The sequence below is a fragment of the Amblyomma americanum genome, chromosome 7 (assembly GCF_052857255.1).
Source record: "Amblyomma americanum isolate KBUSLIRL-KWMA chromosome 7, ASM5285725v1, whole genome shotgun sequence".
NCBI lineage: Eukaryota > Metazoa > Arthropoda > Arachnida > Ixodida > Ixodidae > Amblyomma > Amblyomma americanum.
In genome coordinates this window covers 33,232,164-33,253,579 of record NC_135503.1, presented here as the reverse complement: position 1 = coordinate 33,253,579, position 21,416 = coordinate 33,232,164, and the positions used below count along the sequence as shown (strand labels likewise).

General features: G+C 47.4%; 1 protein-coding gene across 1 annotated transcript in view; it reads left to right on the top strand.

Annotated features, from left to right (window-relative positions):
- Positions 1–21,416, top strand: part of LOC144098818 (uncharacterized) — a 60,606-nt gene that overhangs the window by 21,859 nt on the left and 17,331 nt on the right. The window contains 5 exon segments of the mRNA XM_077631707.1: positions 1,266–3,302; positions 6,054–7,042; positions 14,085–15,717; positions 15,720–18,056; positions 19,606–19,809. Of these exon segments, the coding sequence (XP_077487833.1) occupies positions 1,266–3,302; positions 6,054–7,042; positions 14,085–15,717; positions 15,720–18,056; positions 19,606–19,809 (7,200 nt within the window).

The window sequence follows — 21,416 nt, the reverse complement described above, 5'->3', positions numbered from 1 at the left end:
ATAGAATGGGGCTTTCTGAAGGTGCTCTCCAACTTTGCTATTCACATTTTCTATCTAAAGTCAATATATACTCATTAAAAAAGTTATCTTTATTGCTAATTAAATTATTGCAAAACAAAAAATTGCCTATGATGCACAGGCTGGTTGGTAGGTGCATGTAAGTGGTTTCCCTGGCTTACCTCAAATATCTTTAACCCTTGGCTTAAGTTAGCCTGGACACCTTTTATATAAGTGCATCGGTGTAGTTCGTAGAAAGTTCGCCTCCTTTCTCTTATGCACCGCAAAGAAAGCTCAGCGCTTCTTCTCCTCATACCTCGTCCCCGCAGAAATGGCCATCGTAAACGCTAGTGCGCAGTTTTTATTTTTGTTCTTAGTGGAGGTGGTGATGATGTTGGTGCTTCGCCTTGTAGCATCTAGGCACTACAGCGAAGCCATCACGGCGGGTGATTACTGGAAGAAAAACGTCGCGTGCCCTCTCGTTCGGCCCACTTGTATATTTGCACAACTGCGGTTGGCCAATAAGCATAGTATACGACCACAATTTGTCGAAATTTTAAATGTAGTAGCCGGGAAACCGTGTTTTCCGGAAACGTATTAACCGGGAAAAATATATTGTAACTCTATGGGACACTTTTAATGTCCGCGATTTTCAGCGTACGAACCGGGAAATCGTATGGACCGAGAATGTATCATTGAGGTTTTACTGTAATCTGTGCAAGCCTCAAGAAAGCAAATTAGATTCGCTATGCAAAACTTTTTTTTTTCTACAGGCATGTAAATCTTGTATGTAAAGTATGTCAGTGGCTGCAAATTGTAACATCAAAACAATTGATCAAATAAATACTCAAAGGATCATAGAACAACGGTTTTTTTTTCTAATATGCACGTGATGCTAGAAATGCTGAGAAAGTTGTCTGTATGAGTATGTCAAACATGTTACCATGCTGATTGTTGTGAAAAATATTATTTTCTGCGTTCACTGGCTAGCACACTCCCAGATGAAGCTTTTTGCAACAAGCTGGGCGAAAAATGTGTGCCTGGCCCTCACTGCATAGCCTACATTCAAGTTTTGTTCAAAACTACCATTTGGGACACTTGTTACAGTGATCACCTGGGACTGTTGCTTGTAACAAAAGCCATTATGGATTTCATTGACATCAGCTGAAACGAATGTTATGCAGCTGTTTTGCAATGTCACATTCTCAATTCTGGGTGTCTTGTGTGCCTCACTTTATGCCATCGACGTGTCTTTTCCCTCGCTGTAGACTCAGCTGCTTGCTGTGGAGAACCAGAAGCAGTGCCTGGAGAAGGAACGCTCTCAGAGCTGCGCCGAGCTGAAACACGAATCTGCTCAGTGCCAAGACCTTGAGTCTCAGTTGCAGAAGGCAAAGGAAAAGATTGACGAGCTGCAGCTGTCAATTGGCCAGAGTAGTGGAGCTACAGAACGGCTGCGGACAGAACTCGACAAGTCACAGAAATACGTGACGGATTGCAACGCGAAGATTCAGAAGCTCGAGTCCAAATTGGAAGACTGTGATCGACGCGAAAGGGAAGCAGTTGAGAAAGTGTTGGCTCTGGAGTGTAATGTTCAAGACCTGCAGAAGGCGGCAGAGGAGAGCCATGTCCTTGCCAAAGCATTGCATGAAAAAGAAGCAGAGGTATCCATGCTCGCAAAATCAAAGCAGGCCCTTGAAGATAGTGTGAAGCAGCTTTCGAGTGATGTCGCAGCTTTATCATTAGATCTGTCGGATGAAAAAGCACGTGTTGCTCTTCTCGAAAAGGAACTTGCTGATGGTAAAGACCTTGTCTCCAGGGCGGAGAAACTGCAAAAAGATTATGAGGAAGCTGCACAGCATGTGGAAAAGATGAAAGCCTTGTTGCGAAACAGTGAGCAAGAAAAACAAGAACTTCAGGACGAACTGGCAGGTCGGGTAGTCGAATGTGAAAAGGTGCCTGGCCTGGAGAGTGCACTTCAAGAATGCAAAGCACAGCTTTCCAAGAGTGAGACACGAGTTCGAGAACTTGAAGGCTTGCTGTCTGAGAGGGAAAATGAGAAGATGAACCTGCTGAAAAGCCTGTTGGAGAAAGAAATGACCCTGAAAGATTTCGAGAGTAAGGCTGACACGCTGCAGAGAGACGCTGAGCAAGTTGGCATTGAGCTCGGGTCAGTTAGAGATCGGCTCCTGAAGAGTGATGAAGCACTGAAGGGGCATGAATTAGCCCTCAAGGAACGAGAAGTGCTTCTCGAAGGGGTGAAGAAGGAGCTTGATGACGCTGTCCAAAAAGTACAGAACCTCCAACAGGCTGAGGCCGAGCAGCGGCAGCTCGCCCAAGAGAAAGAAGCCGAAATCACGGCCTTGAAGCAAGATATATCTGCAGAAAAAGAACTCTCCAAGTTGCTGGAGCAGCAGAGTCTGAGTATCCTTGAGATGGAATCTTCCAAGAGTGCCTTAGAGTCGGAGCTAGTACGCATGGAGGAAAGGTATGCAGCACTGCAGCAAGAGCATGAGAAGTGCCTTGAGCTTGTAGAATCGAAGGACACAGACGTCCTTACTTTGCGCAGCCTTGTTCAGGAAAAAGAAGCAGTGATGGAGGACCTTCAGGGCAGACTTGCAATTGCTGAAGAGAACGGATCTCGTCTAGCTGGGGAAATGTGCAGGGAGAAGCAAGCTCTTGAAGAGAAGTTGTCTCTGGCCATGAGCGACATCAGCAGCCTGAAGAAGGAGCTGAACGTGCAGGCTGAGCTGCAGCGGAAGGTTGCTGGTGAGGTCGAGACCATGAGTGCAGAGCTTGCCGAGCAGCGTACTTCGAATGAGGTGCTGCTCGAAGAAAAGAAATTGCTGGTATTTGCACAGGTGGCCCTGGAAGAGGAGGTGGCTGCGAGCAAGAGGAGGATAGAAGAACTGCAGGAGGCACGCGACACACTCGATAGCCAACTCTCGGCCAGAGGCGCTCAAGTCCAAGCCTTGCAAGAGGAAATAGACAGGCTTCTCCAGCATGAGGTGGCTCGTGTTCAAGGAGAACTTTGCCTGAAAAATGCAGAGATTGACAAGCTGAAGAGAGCAATGGAGGACCACTGCGAAAAGCAAAAGGAGTTGGAGATTTTGCGACAGCAGGTTGCTGCTGCTATGAACCAGTGCTCACAGTTTGAGCAAGAGTGCGAGGCCCTCAGGCAGAAGTGTGAGGTGGCAGCATCGAGGGAGAAAGAGCTGCTCAGTAAGCTGCAAGTCTTGTCCTGCCAGCGGGATGAAGAGAGTGCGGAGAGGGAGGCCTTGGAACATGATTTGGTGGAGCGAAATGCGGTAGGTGTGCTTTCTTGATGCAGTGCTCGTTTCTGTTATTGCTTTCATCTGGCAGAATATGCTTGTCAACACATTAATATGTGGTTCTGGTGAGTTTGCCCTGGGGAGGGCATCTAAAATGCTACTTGTCCTCTTTTTCGTGCACCCAGGAAGCACTGATTCGTCTCACTGCTACTGCCCATCTGAACTAACATGAACTAAACCTAAAAAATTCTGAGAGCACTTAGTCTGCTTTTGGTGGAGAAATGGGAAAGCATGTCTTTTGAGGAAAGGAAAGGGAGCAGTAGCTCTCGCATTTCTACATCTCAAATGCATCTCGGTGGACACCTCAACAGTGCCTTGAAGCATGCAACTGAAGGTGCATATGTCATTGGTCCGAACCCCGCAAGCTAGCCTCCAGCTCGACTAAAACATGTAAGCTATATGCGAAGAGCAATGCTATGACACCACCCGTAATGCTGTACAACAAATGCTTGATCAAAATTTTGTTGTGAATGCAGTCAGGAAAGTTGCTACCTCATTGAGGTCAGCCAGTGATGCCATTACTGGGATTTCATCTGCGCCTTCATGGATTAGTGGGTGGGGTTGGGTACATTAACCGGCATCTTGCTTACTTTTCACAATGCCTGAACTCTTTGGAATCATCTGTCATGTGACTCATGACGTCCTATGATGCCGTTTTCTGCAGACACATTTTTGCGGACATGACCTTAAAAGTGAGCCATATAATGTTTTTGCATTAAAAAGTCTTGTCCTGATTCTTTGCAGTTTTGTGGCATGAAACATCTAGTTGCAGCACGGATGCTCAAAAGCAGCTTAATGCTTTTGTTAGATGCAGAAACCAAAGCTTTATTTCAGGAAAATGATAGCAACTCCCAATTCCTATTGTATTCTCTGTTGGACAGTGAGACCTCTTTGCATGACGATGACTTGAGCAATGGAGGTCTGGCAACGCCGACCAAGCCTGTGTGTACTCAGACGCTGCAGCGTGGTTTGACCTTAACCACATAGAAGCAGAACATAGCCATCAAGCACAATGCCATCAGATGCAAAATGTAGGGTCTTAGTGTTTGGTCACTGGGGCTAGGTGCGGAGAGTAGTTTTACCCATCATAAAGTATGCATCAAGAGTGCAATTTTAGCGTTTAACAGGTTGTACTTTTTATTGCATGTTTCTTGAAATAGAAATATTGCCAGGTAAGTTACATTTCGTGTCAGTATTCCATGTGTTCTTCATTGCAACCGAGCACCATGTCCAGGCACGTTTGTTCTATTAAAAACGAAGTGCTGGTGCTGTAATCAAGTGTGTAACAGTAAAAGGTCCCCATAGGTTTGAACTCCCCATAATTCAAACCAATTATCACTCTCCTTCGAGTTCAAATTATTCAGTCAGCTGTATTTGGCATTAATAATTGAAGTTTCATTGGGGAATACCGTATTTAGTCGCATGTAGCCCGCATAAGAATTTGAAAAAACGCATTTAAAAACTGGGGGTGCTGGTTTTCTGCCAATTTTTTCTTTTCGGGGAGGGGGATGTCTGCTTCATGGCAAAGTGTGGTGGCCTCCCCATCGTCATCGACGCTTATAAAGCCAATGAGGGGCCAACGAAAGGCGTAGCCAAATCCACATTCCTAGTCTGTTTATTCTTCCCCAGGCCGTTGGCCACAGTTTCTTCAGACAGCGTTGTTGAGCCTAGTGTCAGGCGTCACTTCGTGTACTACACCTCAGTTTGCACTGTTTACCTGATTTGTTTTGGTGCCATGAGTGCGACTCGACTCGGTGGCAGTGTTTTATAGCGAAAGAGAAGCTAAAGGTTATAGCCACTGCCGAAGAAATTGTCACTCGTACTGGATTCCTTCTGAGGCCACTGCACTGATGTGGTAAAGGCTCGACGAGACCGGCACAGACCTTGTTATAATACCTGGCGGCATGATGCCCATGCTTCAGCCCCTCGACGTGTGCCTGACCAAGCCGTTCAAGGCACACGTGAAGTGGCTGTATGCCCATTGGATGCCTTATGGCATTAACACCCTCCACTGATGGGACGCATGCAAAGGTCCGATATTCCATTGCTGTGCCAGTGGATCATGGATGCGTGCAAAACGATACTGGCCGACTTGGTGCGTAAAAGCTTTAAAAAATGTGCCATCAGTAACAGCTTGGATGGTTCCGAGGACGGTCTTTGAGAGTAGCAATGAAGCCTCTGATGGCAGTGATGAGAGCGGAGGCGATTGAGAATCTGATAACCAGTGATGTGGTGGTAATGGTTTGAATAGATGTTCTGAAAGCAAAATGATCACTGAGTGTGGCTTCTTTCTTCTTTCTTTCCCTCCTTTATCCTTTCGCTTATGGTGCGGTTCAGGTGTCCACCGATATGCGAGACAGATACTGCGCCATTTCCTTTCCCCAAAAACCAACCAACCAAATGAGTGCGCAGTTGTATGTTTCTAGCCCTCGCTTTTTTTTTTTTCATTTAAACGTGTGGGTTATATGAGGTTTTTTTTTTTTCTTCGTGGAGTTCAGTGTTAGTGGTGCGGGTTATACGCTAGTAAATACGCATGTCTGAACAAAGTGACCATGGTTATGCATGGCCTGTTGTGCTAAGTACATGACTTGCTTTCCAATAACATCGAGCATTTATGGTTTTTGCATTGTGTATGAAGAGGATGAGCCTCTTGAGCACTTATCGCAGCACTTAAACTAGTGAATGAGCGCAATGACCTCACTTGTTTTGTGTTCCTCTTTTGGCTAGGAACGAGATGAAGGCCTGCTGCAGCTAGCATCAGCACAGAGCTACTTGGAGCAGGCACTTGTGGTTGGGACAGAAAAAGAGGCTCGCATTAATGAGCTCGAACGGCTTGCCACTGACACGACGGCAGCACTGGATGCACAGAAAGAGGAGACTGCTTCACTCTCCGAAGCGCTTCGTGCTGCAGGTGACATGCTAAGAGAACGCCAGGAGAGGCAGCTACAACTCGAAAGGCAGCTAGAAAGCAGGGAAGCTACAATTGCAGCCTTAACCCAAGAGGCGTCTCAGATGAAGAATGCCGAGGCAGAGGCCATCGCAGCATTGAAAGAAAGGCTGGCAGCCTTTGAAGGTTTCCGAGAAGATGTGGAAGAACTGAGACAGCAGCTTGTCGAACGCAATGGGGAGAGGGACGGCCTGTACATGGCACTGATGAGGGTTCAAAGCGAGACTGCAGTCAGGGAGCAGGAGCTTGGCCTGCAACTTGTGGAGGCCCTGGAAAGGGAAGCTGAGGGTCCAGTCAGACTGCTGCAGTACCTCAGGGACTACGGTGCAGCAATGCGGCAAGCAGTTCCGTCACATGCGCAAGGTCATGCGGACCCGCTGCCACATGTTGTGTCTGCGCTGCTTGAAATGCACCGTACCGCCATCGGCCTTCTCGATGATTTGAGCAGTGCACTGCAGACCCGCCATGCATGCCTTCAGGAGGAATGTCAGCGGCTTGCTGCCCTGGACCCACGGCCCGAGGATAAAGTGGTATCCATTGATTCGGCACTTCAGAAGGTATTGGCCCAGAGGCAGGAAGTTGCAGAGCGAATTGCCAGGGTGAAGTGCATGGCTGAAGCTGCAGCACAGTGGGCGGAGTCATCATCCCTTGCTGAAAGAGTGGGGAGCTGTCAGCAAGAAGAGGATCTTTCCTTACTGGACAGCTCTTCATTCATTGCACCAAAAGACAGCATTACGTTGGATGACACAGCCAGCCATCTTCCTGAAGAGTAAGTTGCATGCATTACTAACCTTCAGGGCTGTCTGGAGCAAGCTTTCCAGTTCACTTTCTACTTTAACTTGCTCAGCATGTTGCACTGAGCGCACCCTAGAAAACATCTGTACACTCGCTCAAAACCAGTTCAGCTGTGCTTGTAGATGTGATAGTTACACTGCTTCATTTGTTTCATTATCAGTTTTTTTCTGCAGACCTATTTTATTCTATTGCATTTTAGGGGAATCTCCCTAGGTGGAGTGAATTAGGTCTAAGGGAGCAATTACTCATTAGTATCCACCCAAGCACAGGCGTTCCGCTACAAAGGAAAGCTATACGGCTTTCACAGAAGCTTTTCTGCTGAAGAAAAATTTGTCATGATTCGGGATTCGACCAGGATGAATTTTTCTTCAAATTTCCTCAACGCATGTCTCGCTCACTAAGTTAATGTGAGGACACTGTATGCTTTCAGAATTAAGGCATTGTAGGACATTGCATAATGGTGTTGTTCATGGCTCTGCTTTCATGTTATGTTTCGTGATGCCACTGACTGTCAAAAACAGAGGCCTGCAAAAGATGAATCTACCTTGAACAGGGATGCGGTGTGAGCTGCGTAATGATGATTGTAATGATGGAACTTTGTTTAGGCAGCTTATCTAAAGAGCGCCATAGCTAACATGTTTATTCTACACTTGGGTGTAGAATTCATTTTGTTTCAGAGAGAACAGAGCACTAGGTCAGGGGAGAGCTTGTACAGATTGAAAAATTGGTGTGTGTTACGTTTGCATAAGTGTGGTAGGGTATCTTTTTACAGTGAAAGCTTCAATAGCTTTGTAAAAGAGCCATACATAGGGGGGAAAAACGGCGTAGTCAATGTCAGACTACTTAGCATCACGCATTACATTGTGGAGAAAAAGATGTGAATGCTGACTAAAAGCTTGTTTCCAGTTGGGGTTTATTCTTTCACGGTGGGCTTGAGGTGTCCATGGACAAAGTGAGCCAGTTATGCGCCTTTTGCTTCCTCATATCCAACTGGAGATATAGACCACTTCCAGCACCCTGGTCTAAACTGCGAATAAGGCTAGACTGGGAATTCGACTGTCTAATTTGCTTTGTGCAAATGGGCCCTGGACTGTGCCGGTAAGCAAAGATTGAAAGGGGCAGTCCATGCTGCAGAACAATGTTGTGAATCAGGTGTGCGTCTCTAGTCGTGCACAACAGCTTCTACTCGTGTCCTGCACTCTATCCAGACGCAATGCTAGGTCAGTCCCGTTCGCGACAGCTGAGTTTTAAGGCGAAATGTGATCAAACTGACCCGCTTTAGTTCGTGTTGCTGGCTCTGCCATCATTATAGGTTGAGCATACCTTAGCCTTTACGACTTTTTTGTACCTACTCTACCGCAAGACTTGGGATATAGGCCGGAATTATGCAAACAGATCAGTTCTCCTTGCATCTCTGTGTCTGCTACTAAATGTCAATGGGGCATCAAGAGAAAGATGTTGGGATGCCTGCAGTTGCCAGGATGCTTGCAGGATATTCAGATGTGTACAAGGAATTTCCCCTTTGATGAGATCTGGAGCGCCCATTTCAATGGCTCAGTGGGCCGGCTATGATATTTGGCTCCTGAGCCATGGTGTCTTTTCTAGAGATCTAGAGATTGAAGCCCAGCCATGCTGTCTACTCATCAGCGGAAGCGACATGCAAAAGTGCTCATTGTTGACTTTTCCTTACTGCACCTATCCAGTTTGATCAGTTTAAGTGGCAATGAAAAACTGCACAATTGCAGCCCTTCTTAGATGCCCAATGCCATCGTGTGCATCAGCTGAGAGACTAGAGTCTAGTTTAAAATTGTTTTCTTCTCCCAGAGAACCTTTTCTAACCTCTCCATGAAACCTCTGCCCTGCTTGGTTGTATCGAGCAAGGATTCTTTGTTTCTTGGCAGTGGCACTTTGAAACTGTGCTTGGCCTCAGATTCTATTGCATCGATTTTTGACTTATTTGATGAAAGTGAGAGTGACAGGTGTGAAGGCAATTCAGCAACTTCCCAACATTAGTCGAAGGCAGCAGCCTAAGTTGACGCATTGAAAAGAGCAAGCCTCATATAATGAAGTGTTTAAATAGCAAACTTTGCTTTGGAAAGCACACAGTTGAAGATGAAACTTTCTTTGCAATGCCTGTGAAGTGTGAATGTTCTGTGTAACCTTCAAGGACATGTTCAGAGGATGCTGTTCAGAGGATGCTGTTCAGGACATGTTCAGAGGAGGTAGCCACAGGGGCTGGCTTTTTTTTTTTTCTCTTGATCAGCGAATCTCGATCAGAGAATAAACATTTATTTGTAAAAAGGAGACCGGAGTGGATTGTGGGTGGGGTCCTTAGTCTAAGGCTCCGGTGGCTTCTGCGGACGCTTTGGCGATGGTGACTAGCGCCTCCTGGTCTTCCAGGGTGCCACTGGCCAGCGTCACCTCCCACTGTGCTGTGTTGTGTGGCTTTAAGTGGTTTAGCTGAGCATGTCCATGTAATGTGCTTGAATGTGGGAATTTTGCCACACGAAGGAGGTGTATCTGCGTATAATGTTGGGTGAATTACGGTGTAGGTGGTGGAGATTGGTTGGACATGTATCTGCGTATAATGTTGGGTGAATGCGGAGTAGGTGGGGGAGATTGGCGAAAGTAAGTGTTTGGATGCATCTTATGTGGTAGGAGTCTTCCGAGGAAAGTTTCTTATGTGGTGGGGGGTAGACGCCTATTCAGGTGTAGGGTCTCTAGACAGGTTGAAAAATGGGTTTAGAGGAGGTAGAGAGTGGAGTCAGCGTGGCCCTCTTGGTTCGTATAATCTCAAGCTAGGGCATCTGCCCTAATATTGCTATCGAGACCTGTATGTCCTGGGACCCAGGTGATGACATGATCATACTGGAGATGGCCGCCCAGTACGCGGACAGCCATGTGGGACACGTCCACTTGTGTAGGCTCTACAGACGGCTTGGTAGTCTGTAAAATCCGCCTTTTTCACGACGCGACTGCGCATGCGCTTATTCCCTGGCGGTGGTGTCGTGAAACATATTGGAAGGGTCGCGCGCTCCACTCGAGACCGGCTTTGGAAGTATAAACAAACCGGCTTGCTACGCGAGGTGCATTGCTGCAGCCGTCGGGCGTTCAGCGCGACGCATTTGGCGATGCCTACGACTTGTGTTGCATACGGCTGCAATGCCCAATATATAAAGGGAAGCAAACTCGGATTTTTTCGCTTTCCGAACGCTTCCCGGGACCCGCCTTCGACGCGAAGCGTGGATAAAAGCAGTTCGCCGGCTCGACAATCGTGGCCGCCCTTGGGCACCGTCAAGCACGTCAAGACTGTGTGAGAATCACTTTGTGACAGGTACGGACGAGGTACTGTAGTTAAATTCGTGTGCAGTCTATCACGAAATGATTTGTTCATGGGCAGGAAGGCCTGGGATGTCACCGCGGCACCCAGACTTCGTTCCGACGCTTTTTGCTTTCTCAAGCAAGAAGGCTAAATGGGCAAGTGCTGTGCACCGCTTTCAACGCACGATGGAGCGGACAACAAAAAAGAAGCTTCGAGAGCATTCACGCATGGTGCTAAAATTTTGTCATAATTTCCTATGGAAATTTCCTTGTTTATGCCACTATACCATGGCCAATCCCCCCATGTGGGTATGTGCCATGCATTAAGAGGCAGAAGAAGAAGAAGGTGCGTTATGCGTATGTTCGCATCATATCCATGATGAAGAGCTCTGCGTGGTATCGCCGGAATGAATCAATGAGCGCCTCTCGCGCTCGTCTTTATGGACGCACATGCTTGCTTAACTTATGCAGCGGTGTGCTGTGGAAAAGTACAGTGAAATACTAGCAGAGCTGCTTTGTTGCGGGTACGCTTGTGCTTTTATAGCTCGTGTAGCTATTCTGCAGCACTTGGGCACAACGATTGCTTGTGAAAACTGTTGTCCTCAGTCGTTTTCTGTACTATGGCGTGCACGATGTAGTATCCACCTTTCATGAATGGCAGGCATATACGGCGGAAAACGCCAACCTCACTGATCGGGAATATTTCATTGAACATTATGTTCCGAATGTAGCCTTCATCTCTGAAGCGGCGGCCCTTGATCAGCTGGTGTTCGCATCGCATGCCGGATGATCGGAGATACTGAAGAATTTGCTCTTCGGTGGGTACTGCAGCCTGCCTCAGACTTCGCACCCAGCCATCAGTCAATCCCAGAAATCCTCCAGGTACCAGGTGCTGCCCAGGACACGCCATCGTAGACAGATTCCAACAAAACGTACTCCAGAGCGGCGCCTAGTCCGGCCGGGTTGGGCGCGCAGTACCCTACCAGTGAGCTTCCAGCGTTGTTCGCGAGGTGGTAGCACAGGAAAATGAAAAAGGCGGATTGTGGGTGCCATGGTGTTGGGTGTCGATCATTTTGATGGTGATGGCTATTGCAATGGCTATTGCAGCCGCCGGATCCGGTGCAGTGAAGGATGCTCCAAGATAGGTGGTGTTTGTGTGATTGACAGCAGCGCAAGCATATCAATGGGGCTGTGCATAGGAAGCCACATCCACATACATAACCGAGGTGTCTTGGCTGTATTGCCTACGGAGGCTGCAAAGACATGCCTGACAACACGGGACCTGTGACTCATGGTTCATATGGCGAGGGATAGGGTCCACGTAAAGGCGTGAGCGGAGCGTGAGCATTTCGAAGAACTCCGTTCATGGGCCATGGTCCTGAAGGCTTGCGGGTCACCTATCCTTAATAAGATGGCCCTACCCGCCGAGGTGGTGAGGAGACGAGTCTGTCGGGAGTTCAGCTAGAACAGCCTCCTCGATTTCTGCAAATGTGTTGTGAATCCCGAGTGCAAGAAGTCTAGTGGTGGATGTACAGATGGGAAGGCCCAGAGCTGTTCAAAAAAGGGTACGGATAAGGATATCGATCCTACTTCCGGCGGCACGATCAATATTGTGGTATCGGCGACCATACTGGATTTAACTCATGGCCAGGGTCGTGACGAGGCGGATAGTGTCATCCTCGTGCATGCCTTTGCAATGTCCAGCAATACATCGTACCATACATGCTATATTGAGCACAGACGTGCAGAGTGGCAATGGTGTGGGCGGGCTTGCCGTCATGCTGGACCCAGAAGCCAAGCACTCAGATGAGTGATTCTTCTTTTCTAGGCTGGATGTGAATTTCGAGCATGATTAGGCCGGGGGAGCGATAGCGGGGACCATGAATACGGATGATATCCGATTTGTCCGGCGCACATTGCATACTGCTGGTCATAACAAAATGCTCGACCACAGTGATGGTTGTTTGTAGGGCTTGCTCTTTGGGAGTGGGGGATCCTCTGGCTGACCAGATGGTGATGTCATCTGCATAGACGGTATATCCTATGTTGGAGAGCGTAGAGCTTGTGGGCGAGAGGGCGAGAGGGGCCATGGCTATATTGAATAGTAGTGGTGATAGGACAGCACCTTGTGGAATTCTCTTGTGGAGTGCTCTTGTGAGGTGTTTGGAAGGGAAACAATCTTGTAGGTCCGGTACCTATTGTGGCTGTCCGGGCATTAAGGAAGGTGGAGATATATTGGAACTTGTGAGGTCGACAGCGTATCTGATTTAGACCTAGGATTGCAGAATGGGAAATGTTGTCGAAGGCGCCCATAATGTCATGTGAGGACTTCATGTGAGTAGAAGAAAGATGTCTTGAGTAGAAAGACATAAAGGGGAAAGAGATTATGATCTTCAATATAGTTTTGCAGGCGTGTTTGGATTATTCGCTCGTGTAGCTTGCACAAGCAGGAGGTTGTAACCGATCGTTGTAACTGATTATCGTTATATCTGGACCTGCAGAACAAAAATAGCACGCCCACATATTCCCCCATGGATGTAGCCTTTACTACAGGCCCTCCGGTCCAGGGTGCACAAGGTCTATGTCTATGTCCTCTGCCATGTTCGCAGGGGGAGCCACCCACATCCCCTCTGGAGCTCCCATCAAAAGATAAACACACCCCGATGTTATCAGCACACAGCCTGTTGGCGCGCTGCCAAGGTTTATGCTGGGGACCGCGAAACAAATGAGGGAACCTGCCAAGAAAAGCTAACCCTTAAAAAAAAGAAAGTAAATTCTCAACCATGTCAACGACAGAGTGGGGAGGGTGGGGGTGGTCAGAGATATCTCCTTGCGCTTAGTGTGTGTCACTTTTTACCAAGTTCACGAATGCAGGAACTAGCGGAAACTACGTTTTTGCGAGACAGCATTGCGCAATCAGTGGTGTCCAGGCAAGCTTCTCCCTCCAGCGATTATGGCAATGGTAGACAATAGTGCTTGGTTCCTAATGCCGTAGGCAACTCTCCCTCACGGATTTCACCTCGCTGGTTCGTTTGCGGAGGTTTTACATCATTTGCATCGAAGTTATTTATTTTTTATCATACTTCCAGACAAATTTTTCTGGTTAACACCTTCCTTGCAGCCAGAATCCTATCATTGTATCCCTTATTTCGCCGATAATTGTATAATTATATATACGATTTATTCTTACATAGGGGCAGTGAAAGAATTGATAAATCTAAAGAGTCCGATCATTATAAGCGATATATCGTTATATCTGGTATCATTATAAGTGTATAACACTGTACTATTTGTAACCTTTTCTGATTTAACAAAGTACAAAATGCATGATTTAGAATTTTCGTTGCTCCAAATTTTTGCCTCCATAAGGTAACTGTTGTTTTCAATGCCCAGTAAATTTTTTTGAGCACACCACTCCGAAACTGCCTTTTTCCGTCTGTAATATAGAAGTTAAAGAACTGCATGTGGTCAGAATATGTCTGGAGCCCTCCACCGTGGTGTGGTGACTTTCTCCAACATCCTCTCCTCACAGTATGGTTCAGGTGTTTATTGTGAGTGAGGCAGTTGCCACACCTTTCCTTTCCACATAACCAGGTCACCCCCAATTTCATGTTATTGTATTCTCTCAAGTACTGCTGGAATTTGAACAGAGGAAAAAGAGAATGCTTTTTGATTATTATTCTTTTCCTTTTCAGCTTGTCCCGTTGCCAGACTGAGGCAACTGTTGGCTACACTGACACGACAAACATGTCTACATGTGAGCTGACCCTGTCATCTAGTGATAGCAATGGTCATGAAGATGAGTTGGTTGATAAGATGGCCCATGTATGCAGCTTGCTGACTGCATTGCGTCAGTCACTACATGGCTTGCTGAACCAGACTTCAGTGCCTCCTCATGCATTACTCAGCACTCCACTCCTGTCGCAGTACGCCCGACGTGTTGAGGAAGAATATGCTGCCCTGCAGCAGTCTGTTGGCATTCTCAAAGGAAGGCTGCCCAATCATGGAGAGCAGGAATCTCCATGTACTGTCAACGTGACGTCAGAGTTGCGTGTGCAGTGTGATGGCACTGTTGAAGCTGCCGCAACTGTCTTCTTCTCACCTGCGCTTCCACAATTGGAAGAGGAGGAGGAGGAAGAATCGTTCGCTTCCTTTGACGACGAACCAAGTTCTTCCAACGCTCAGAGCAGCGAGCGAGATCCTGGATCCCAGCTGGAATCCAAGACAAAGCAGACTGAAGCTTTGAGGACAGCGTTTGCAGTGTTTGAGACGAAGCTAAACGCCTTTTTGGGGGCACTTGCTGAGCTCAGCTGCAAGGAGGAGGTGCGGGACGAAGTGAGCGCTGAGGGTGACAAGCAAGGGGAAGTCTGTGGAAAGCTCCTGGACCACATTGAGATGTGGGCTTCGCTCTTCAGAGAATTTTTCAAGCAAGTGAAGGAAGCCTCCATGCAAATTAGGCAGGCTTTATGTGAAGGTGGTCATACCGCAGGACTTGAGGTTGAGCAGGAGAAGCCTTTCATGCAGAGTGAACTTGCTTTTCTTCGACAGCTTGTACAGTCTGCTCTTCACCAAAGAGATGAGCATGAAAAGGACTTCAGGGTCCTCCAGCAGAGCCTTCTGGATGAACATTCCACTGCAGAGGCACTGCGACAAGCTTTGGAGGAACAAGAGCAAAAGAGCTGTCATTTGCAGCTACAGCTCTCAATCCTCCAGCAGCAGCAGGAGCTGGCAAATGGAGCCACAGAAGCTGAAATACCAAGCTTGTCACAGAAAGTCGAAGCATATGAGCTGACAATTAAGCAACTGAACAGTGCGCTCGAGGAAGTTGAAGATGCACTTCAGTCCACTGTTGCTGAGAAGCAAAAGTATGAAGAGAGTGCAGCAGCTTTTCAAGATCAGTGTGCCAGAGCAGAAGAAGAACTGCAGAGAGTTCAGTTAGAGTTAATAGAAGTGAAGGAGGCTGCTGAAAAAGCATTGGCTAAGAAGAGCCAACTTCTCACAGATTTTATGGATGCCAAGGCGTTATTAGAATGCGAGAGTCGACAGCTATCGGCACAGGTCGATGGGCTGATGAGAGATCTGTCTGAAGCAATGCAGAGCAAAAAAGAATTCGAAGACAAACTGGAGGACAAAAACAGGCAGCTTGCTGCGCTGAAGCTGAACGTTGAACATCTACTTGCATCTAACAGTGCTTTCGAGAAGTGTTCTGAAGCTCTGAAGGAAGAACTGAAAAGTTCCAGAGCAATGCAAGAAGCTCAAGTTGCCGAGATACGCAAAATGTGCCTAACTATGGATGTGTCTTTCACTGAACTCTCAGCAGTTGGTGATGCTTGGCAACTTTGAGAGATGCGTTGAGTCGACGACAGCAAGAATTCAGCGGCCAACTTCAACAACTGGCAGAAGAGAAAAATGCTGCCTTATCAGAAGTCACCGACCTTCGTGAAAGATTCTCCCAGATTCAAGCTGAGCGGGAGAGGCTTGAAGATGACAAGCGCACGCTGATGCTGCAGGCTGAAGAGCAAGAGGAAGAGCTGCTGAACACAGATTCTCTTCTTGAGGAAAAGAGACTCCTGCAAGCGGACGTGGAGCGACTTGTGACAAAGCTTGACGAAATGGAAGAGCTGAGAGTCCGCGTTGTTTCCCTTGAAGAAGAGAAAAGTGCCAGAGAAGCGCACGTAGAATCACTGCTGTCAGCCCAGTCTTCGGCGAGGCAGGTTCAGCAGCAGCTGACTGAGAGGGAGCAACAGCTGGCTGCGCTGGAAGAAGAGATCGTCCCTCTGAGGACCAAGGAAAGTGAACTTGAGGGAGCCCGGCAAGTTGTGTCCACACTGGAAGGCAATTTGGCGGACTTGAAATTGCAGTACGAGGCCTCCCAAAAGGAACTGGAAGCCTTGTCCGGGGTACAGGCGAAACTGCAGTGTGTCGAAGCCTCAGAGGCTGAACTGAAGGGTCACGTTGACACATTGAAGGTCCGCAATGAGCAGCAGACACATGAACTGAAACAGCTGACACGTGAACTTGAGTGTCTCCAAGCTTCGGCGGAGGAGTCGAGCGGGGCTCTTCAGGCGTTGAGAGACCAGCTTGCAGCCAAAGAAGAGAAGGCAACTGCTCTCACAACCGACGTCACCAGACTTGCCGCAGAACTTGCCAAACACAAGCAGCTTCTTCAACTTTCTCAAGAAGAAGCAGATAGACAAGCTGCCGTACAGCTTTCCCTTGAGCATACCATTCAGCAGATGGGAGACGAAAAGGACACTACGACGAAAAAGCTGCAGTCTTCTAAGGAGGAGAACGAATCACTGAAATCTCTTCTGAACCAAAAGAGCGAGCTTAGTGAGCGTCTTCGCGGGGAATTTGATGGTGCCTGCCAGCATCTCGAGCAGTTGAAAGCAGAGTTGACACACTTGGTTACGGAACAAAAAGAGCATGAGCAGCAGCTGGCGCAAGCGCATGGTGAGATTGGCATGCTGTCAACATCTAAGTCAATCCTTGAAGGTGAGGTTTCGGCATTGCTGCTGAAGGTAGATGCTGCAAATGAAGGGCGCTCTCAAGCGGAAAGTGAAGCTGAAAGTGCAAGACTTTTGCTAGAGGAAAAGACATCAGAAGTAGAACAGCTTCAAAGCGACCTCAGCAGGGCAAGTGGTCAGCTTGAAGAGTCTAGGGCCGAGGTAGTGCGTTTGGCCACAGAACAGCAAAAGCAGCAGCAAGAGCTTGAGGCTGCTCAGGATGAAATCAAGAACCTGTTGGCCTCAAAATCAACCTTGGAAAGTAAGGTATCCGAGTTGCTGCAAATGTTGGACACTGCACAGGAAAAGTGTGCCCGGGCAGGACATGAAGCACAGTCAATGAAGCTACTTCTGGACGAGAAGTCATCAAACTTGGAATGCATGCAAAGTGATTTTGACTCAGTCAGACACGAGTTCGAGCAGGCAAAGGCTGAATTGGCACGTTCAGTCCTGGTACAGCAAGAGTGTGAGAGTCAGTTGAGCTTGGTGCATAACGAAATTGTCAAGCTGTCAGCTGCAAAGTCGACCCTAGAGGGTGAGGTGTCTACACTGACACAAGAACTGCACAGTGCAAGAGAAGGATGCACCCAGGCAGAAAGTGAACTGCTGACTGTGAAAAACTCGTTGGAAAAGAAAGCATCAGAAATAGAATGTCTGCAGAGTGATTTTGACATGGTGAGTCACCAGCTTCGCGAATCTCTGGCAACCTCGGCCGAGTATGCGAATAAACAGAAGCAGCTGGAAAGCCTTCTTACGAGCACTCAAGAGGAGGCCAGGCAACTTGCAGGCGTAAAGATGTCTCTCGAAGAAAAGATGGAAGAACTGACAACTCAAGTGGTAGCGGCACAAAAAAGGCAACAGCATGCTGAAGACGAAATGCAGAGTCTCAAGGGGCTATTGCAGGAAAGAGATTCTGAAATTCAGCGTGTCCACTCTGACCTCAGCACTGCCCAGTGCCAGCTTGAAGAGCTTAACAAGGTTTATGCAGCAGAGGTGGAAAAAGCATCTCACACCGAGTCTTCGTTACAGAATGAAGTCAAAGTCATTGGGGAAAAGCTTCAGGAAACTGCGAGGAAAAATGAAGAGCTCTTGAAAGCTAATAAGCAGTCAGATTCCCAGCTGCAAGTTTCTGAGAAAAGCAGACATGAGCTACAGGCATTGGTAAGCTTCACTTCAAAGTTTCACTATGTGTTTGCGCTTTATTAGCCACTTATCCAGCTAACCGGCTCTCCTAATTTGGATACTCACACTAGGACTTTGGTTGGCCTGAACAGTTTGAGATTGCATTATACGACTCTTTTGAGGTCAGTCTCCACCCTCGCTTTGTGTTAAAGTAGATGAGGCCAATTAGCTGTTTTCTCCTTGTTCTCTATACCTACTGATGTCCACAACAACACTAGTATCAAAAAATGAGAATGTGGTTTCTAACACAATTCTACTAAATAAAGATTAAATCCATGATTTTTAGTGGTCCTTAATCAGGATTCACATGGGCGGGGGGGGGGGGGGGGGGGTCGGGCAGTTGATGTCTCTGGCCAGCAGAGGCCCCTGCCCTGCTCCCACGGTGGAATGGCACGGGTGCACCAACCTGGTCCCCGCCGCTGCAGCTGCTTTCGATTACCTAATCTATGCTATTTTCTCTGTTTGCTTTTGCCAGTAGCAGCCGACTCCCCGTGGAGGCAGGGAGTGGTGCCAACCACCCCCTGGAGTAGTTGGCACCCTCAACACTCGACCTGCCAAGGCACCTAACAGCATAATGTTTTTTGTAGCGGTGTGCACATTCTTCACACTCGAGAGGGACAGAATTCTTTCTCTTGTGAATGTCCCATTACCCATTCATGCCTCAACCCCTACCTTGCCTTTATTTTTGGACTGATGCGCTGTTACTGCTTATAGCAGATTATTTCACAGAGTGACCATCATCATCGGTATCATAATTCTGAATTCCGACTACTCCTACTGTAGGACAAAGGCCTCTCCCATATCTCTCCAATTAACCCTGTCCTGTGACAGCTGCGGCCACCTTATCCCTGTAAACTACTTAATCTCATCCTCCCACCTGACTCTCTGCTGCCCCCTGTTATGCTTGCCTTCTCTTGAAATCCAGTCTGTTACCTTTAACGTACGTTATCTTGCCTTCGCATTTCATGCCCTGCCCAAGCTCATTTCTTCTACGATTTCATTAACTCTAATTTTTTTCCTAACCTACTCTGCTCTATTCGTGTCTCTTAACGTTGCATCCTTTCCGTAGCTTTCTGCATTGTCCTCAATTTCAAATCAGCCTTTTTCATTAACCTCCACCCCGTAAGTTAGCACAGGGGGGATACAGCTTATATACTTTTCTCTTGAGGGATACTGGTAAACTGCCATTTGTGATCTCATAGTACCTGCCAGATACGTTCCGCTCCATTCTTATTGGTCTAGTTATTCCACTCTCGTGGTCCGGATCTGCGGTCACTACTTGCCCTAGACGTACTCTTTAATGTCTTCCGGCGCCTTGCTACCAATTGTAAACTGTTGTGCATCCAATCAATAATATTAATTGATAATCAGCATTTCATTAGAGAGGGAGGGCTGGAAGCCATGACATTGGGGTTTCTTATCACCATTAGAACGTTGTTGGGGGTTTCCCAGAGATAGAGCTCCTGGTGTAGTTTTTACTGAGTAGTGCACTACTTGTGTTGACAGCTGTTTTCTATGTCCCATTCAGGTTGCCTCATTGCAGTCTCAGCTGTCATCATTGGATAAAATGTACAAAGAGCTCGAGTGCAAGGCAGCCACTGCCAAGGCAACCATAAAGCGTCAGGAGCGGGAGAGGCAAGTGCTGGCCTCCGAGACAGAGAAGCTTCGCAACAAGCTGGCACAGACTGAAGCAGAGCTGCAGCAGCTGAGCGGTGGTGCTCAGCGCGTACAGGTACTGCTTTCGTTGAAGATTCCAGCTTTGCAGTCCCTTGAGGAGAAGGTGGGCATATGCGTTGAAAATTGCATTGCTGAAGGAAGTGGGGAATGGAATGGTTTTTCTTAGCCAAACTGCAGTCTAGCTCAAGTTTTAGGTGGAGGTGGCATGTGTTTATTACCATGTTTGAGCATGGTGCCTGCTTTTTTCTTTGAAAAAAATCTCAGTGTGGCATTGTCAACACCAAAAATTGATTAAATGAGTAGAATTTTGTGCCGAAAGGAGCACTACAGACACCTCTTGCTAAAAGGATGAAGTGGAAATAACTTCAGTTAGAGTTTCGTGCACGTAGTGACATTTACCGCCACCACTTTAACTCTGTTGTATTAAAGGGCAACTCCGGTGGTCTTTCCAGCATTATAAGGTATTGATCGCATCACATTTCCTGGGGTGCTGTGTCTCTGGCATAACAAACTCTTATAAATACCAAGTAGAACTATTTTAAAAGAGCAAAGAGCAAAAACGGGAAAACTGAAACCGAAATACTGTTCCGTGGCCATAGACGATGCTCTGGTTGATGCAGACCGGATGTCACATACAGTATTCGAAAAACACTTGTAGTCTTGTTGAATGCCTTAAATAGCTACTGGTAATGATAACTCAGTACATAAAATGCATAATACGACCTATACAAACATAATTTATCAACAAATGTTACTGCACACACACACAAGGATGAGAAGGGTGTATCCTTCTCATCCTCTCTCTCTCTCTCTCTCTCTCTCTCTCTCTCTCTCTCTCTCTCTCTCTCTCTCTCTCTGTGTGTGTGTGTGTGTGTGTGTGTGTGTGTGTGTGTGTGTGTGTGTGTGTGTGTGTGTGTGTGTGTGTGTGTGTGTGTGTGTGTGTGTGTGTGTGTGTGTGTGTGTGTGTGTGTGTGTGTGTGTGTGTGTGTGTGTGTGTGTGTGTGTGTGTGTGTGTGTGTGTGTGTGTGTGTGTGTGTGTGTGTGTGTGTGTGTGTGTGTGTGTGTGTGTGTGTGTGTGTGTGTGTGTGTGTGTGTGTGTGTGTGTGTGTGTGTGTGTGTGTGTGTGTGTGTGTGTGTGTGTGTGTGTGTGTGTGTGTGTGTGTGTGTGTGTGTGTGTGTGTGTGTGTGTGTGTGTGTGTGTGTGTGTGTGTGTGTGTGTGTGTGTGTGTGTGTGTGTGTGTGTGTGTGTGTGTGTGTGTGTGTGTGTGTGTGTGTGTGTGTGTGTGTGTGTGTGTGTGTGTGTGTGTGTGTGTGTGTGTGTGTGTGTGTGTGTGTGTGTGTGTGTGTGTGTGTGTGTGTGTGTGTGTGTGTGTGTGTGTGTGTGTGTGTGTGTGTGTGTGTGTGTGTGTGTGTGTGTGTGTGTGTGTGTGTGTGTGTGTGTGTGTGTGTGTGTGTGTGGGGGTGGGTGGGTGGGTGGGTGGGTGGGTGGGTGGTACTTTTTGTTGATAATGATTAACTGACTTGCCCAATAAATACACTGTCTTAAATCTTATAACTTGTTCACTCGGGGAGAAAAAGTATCCTTTGTTGGCTCCTTGGAGAAAATGCATCCTTCTCGTGCAGATAGCATTTTTTGTTGCAGCCCATACATATATGGACATA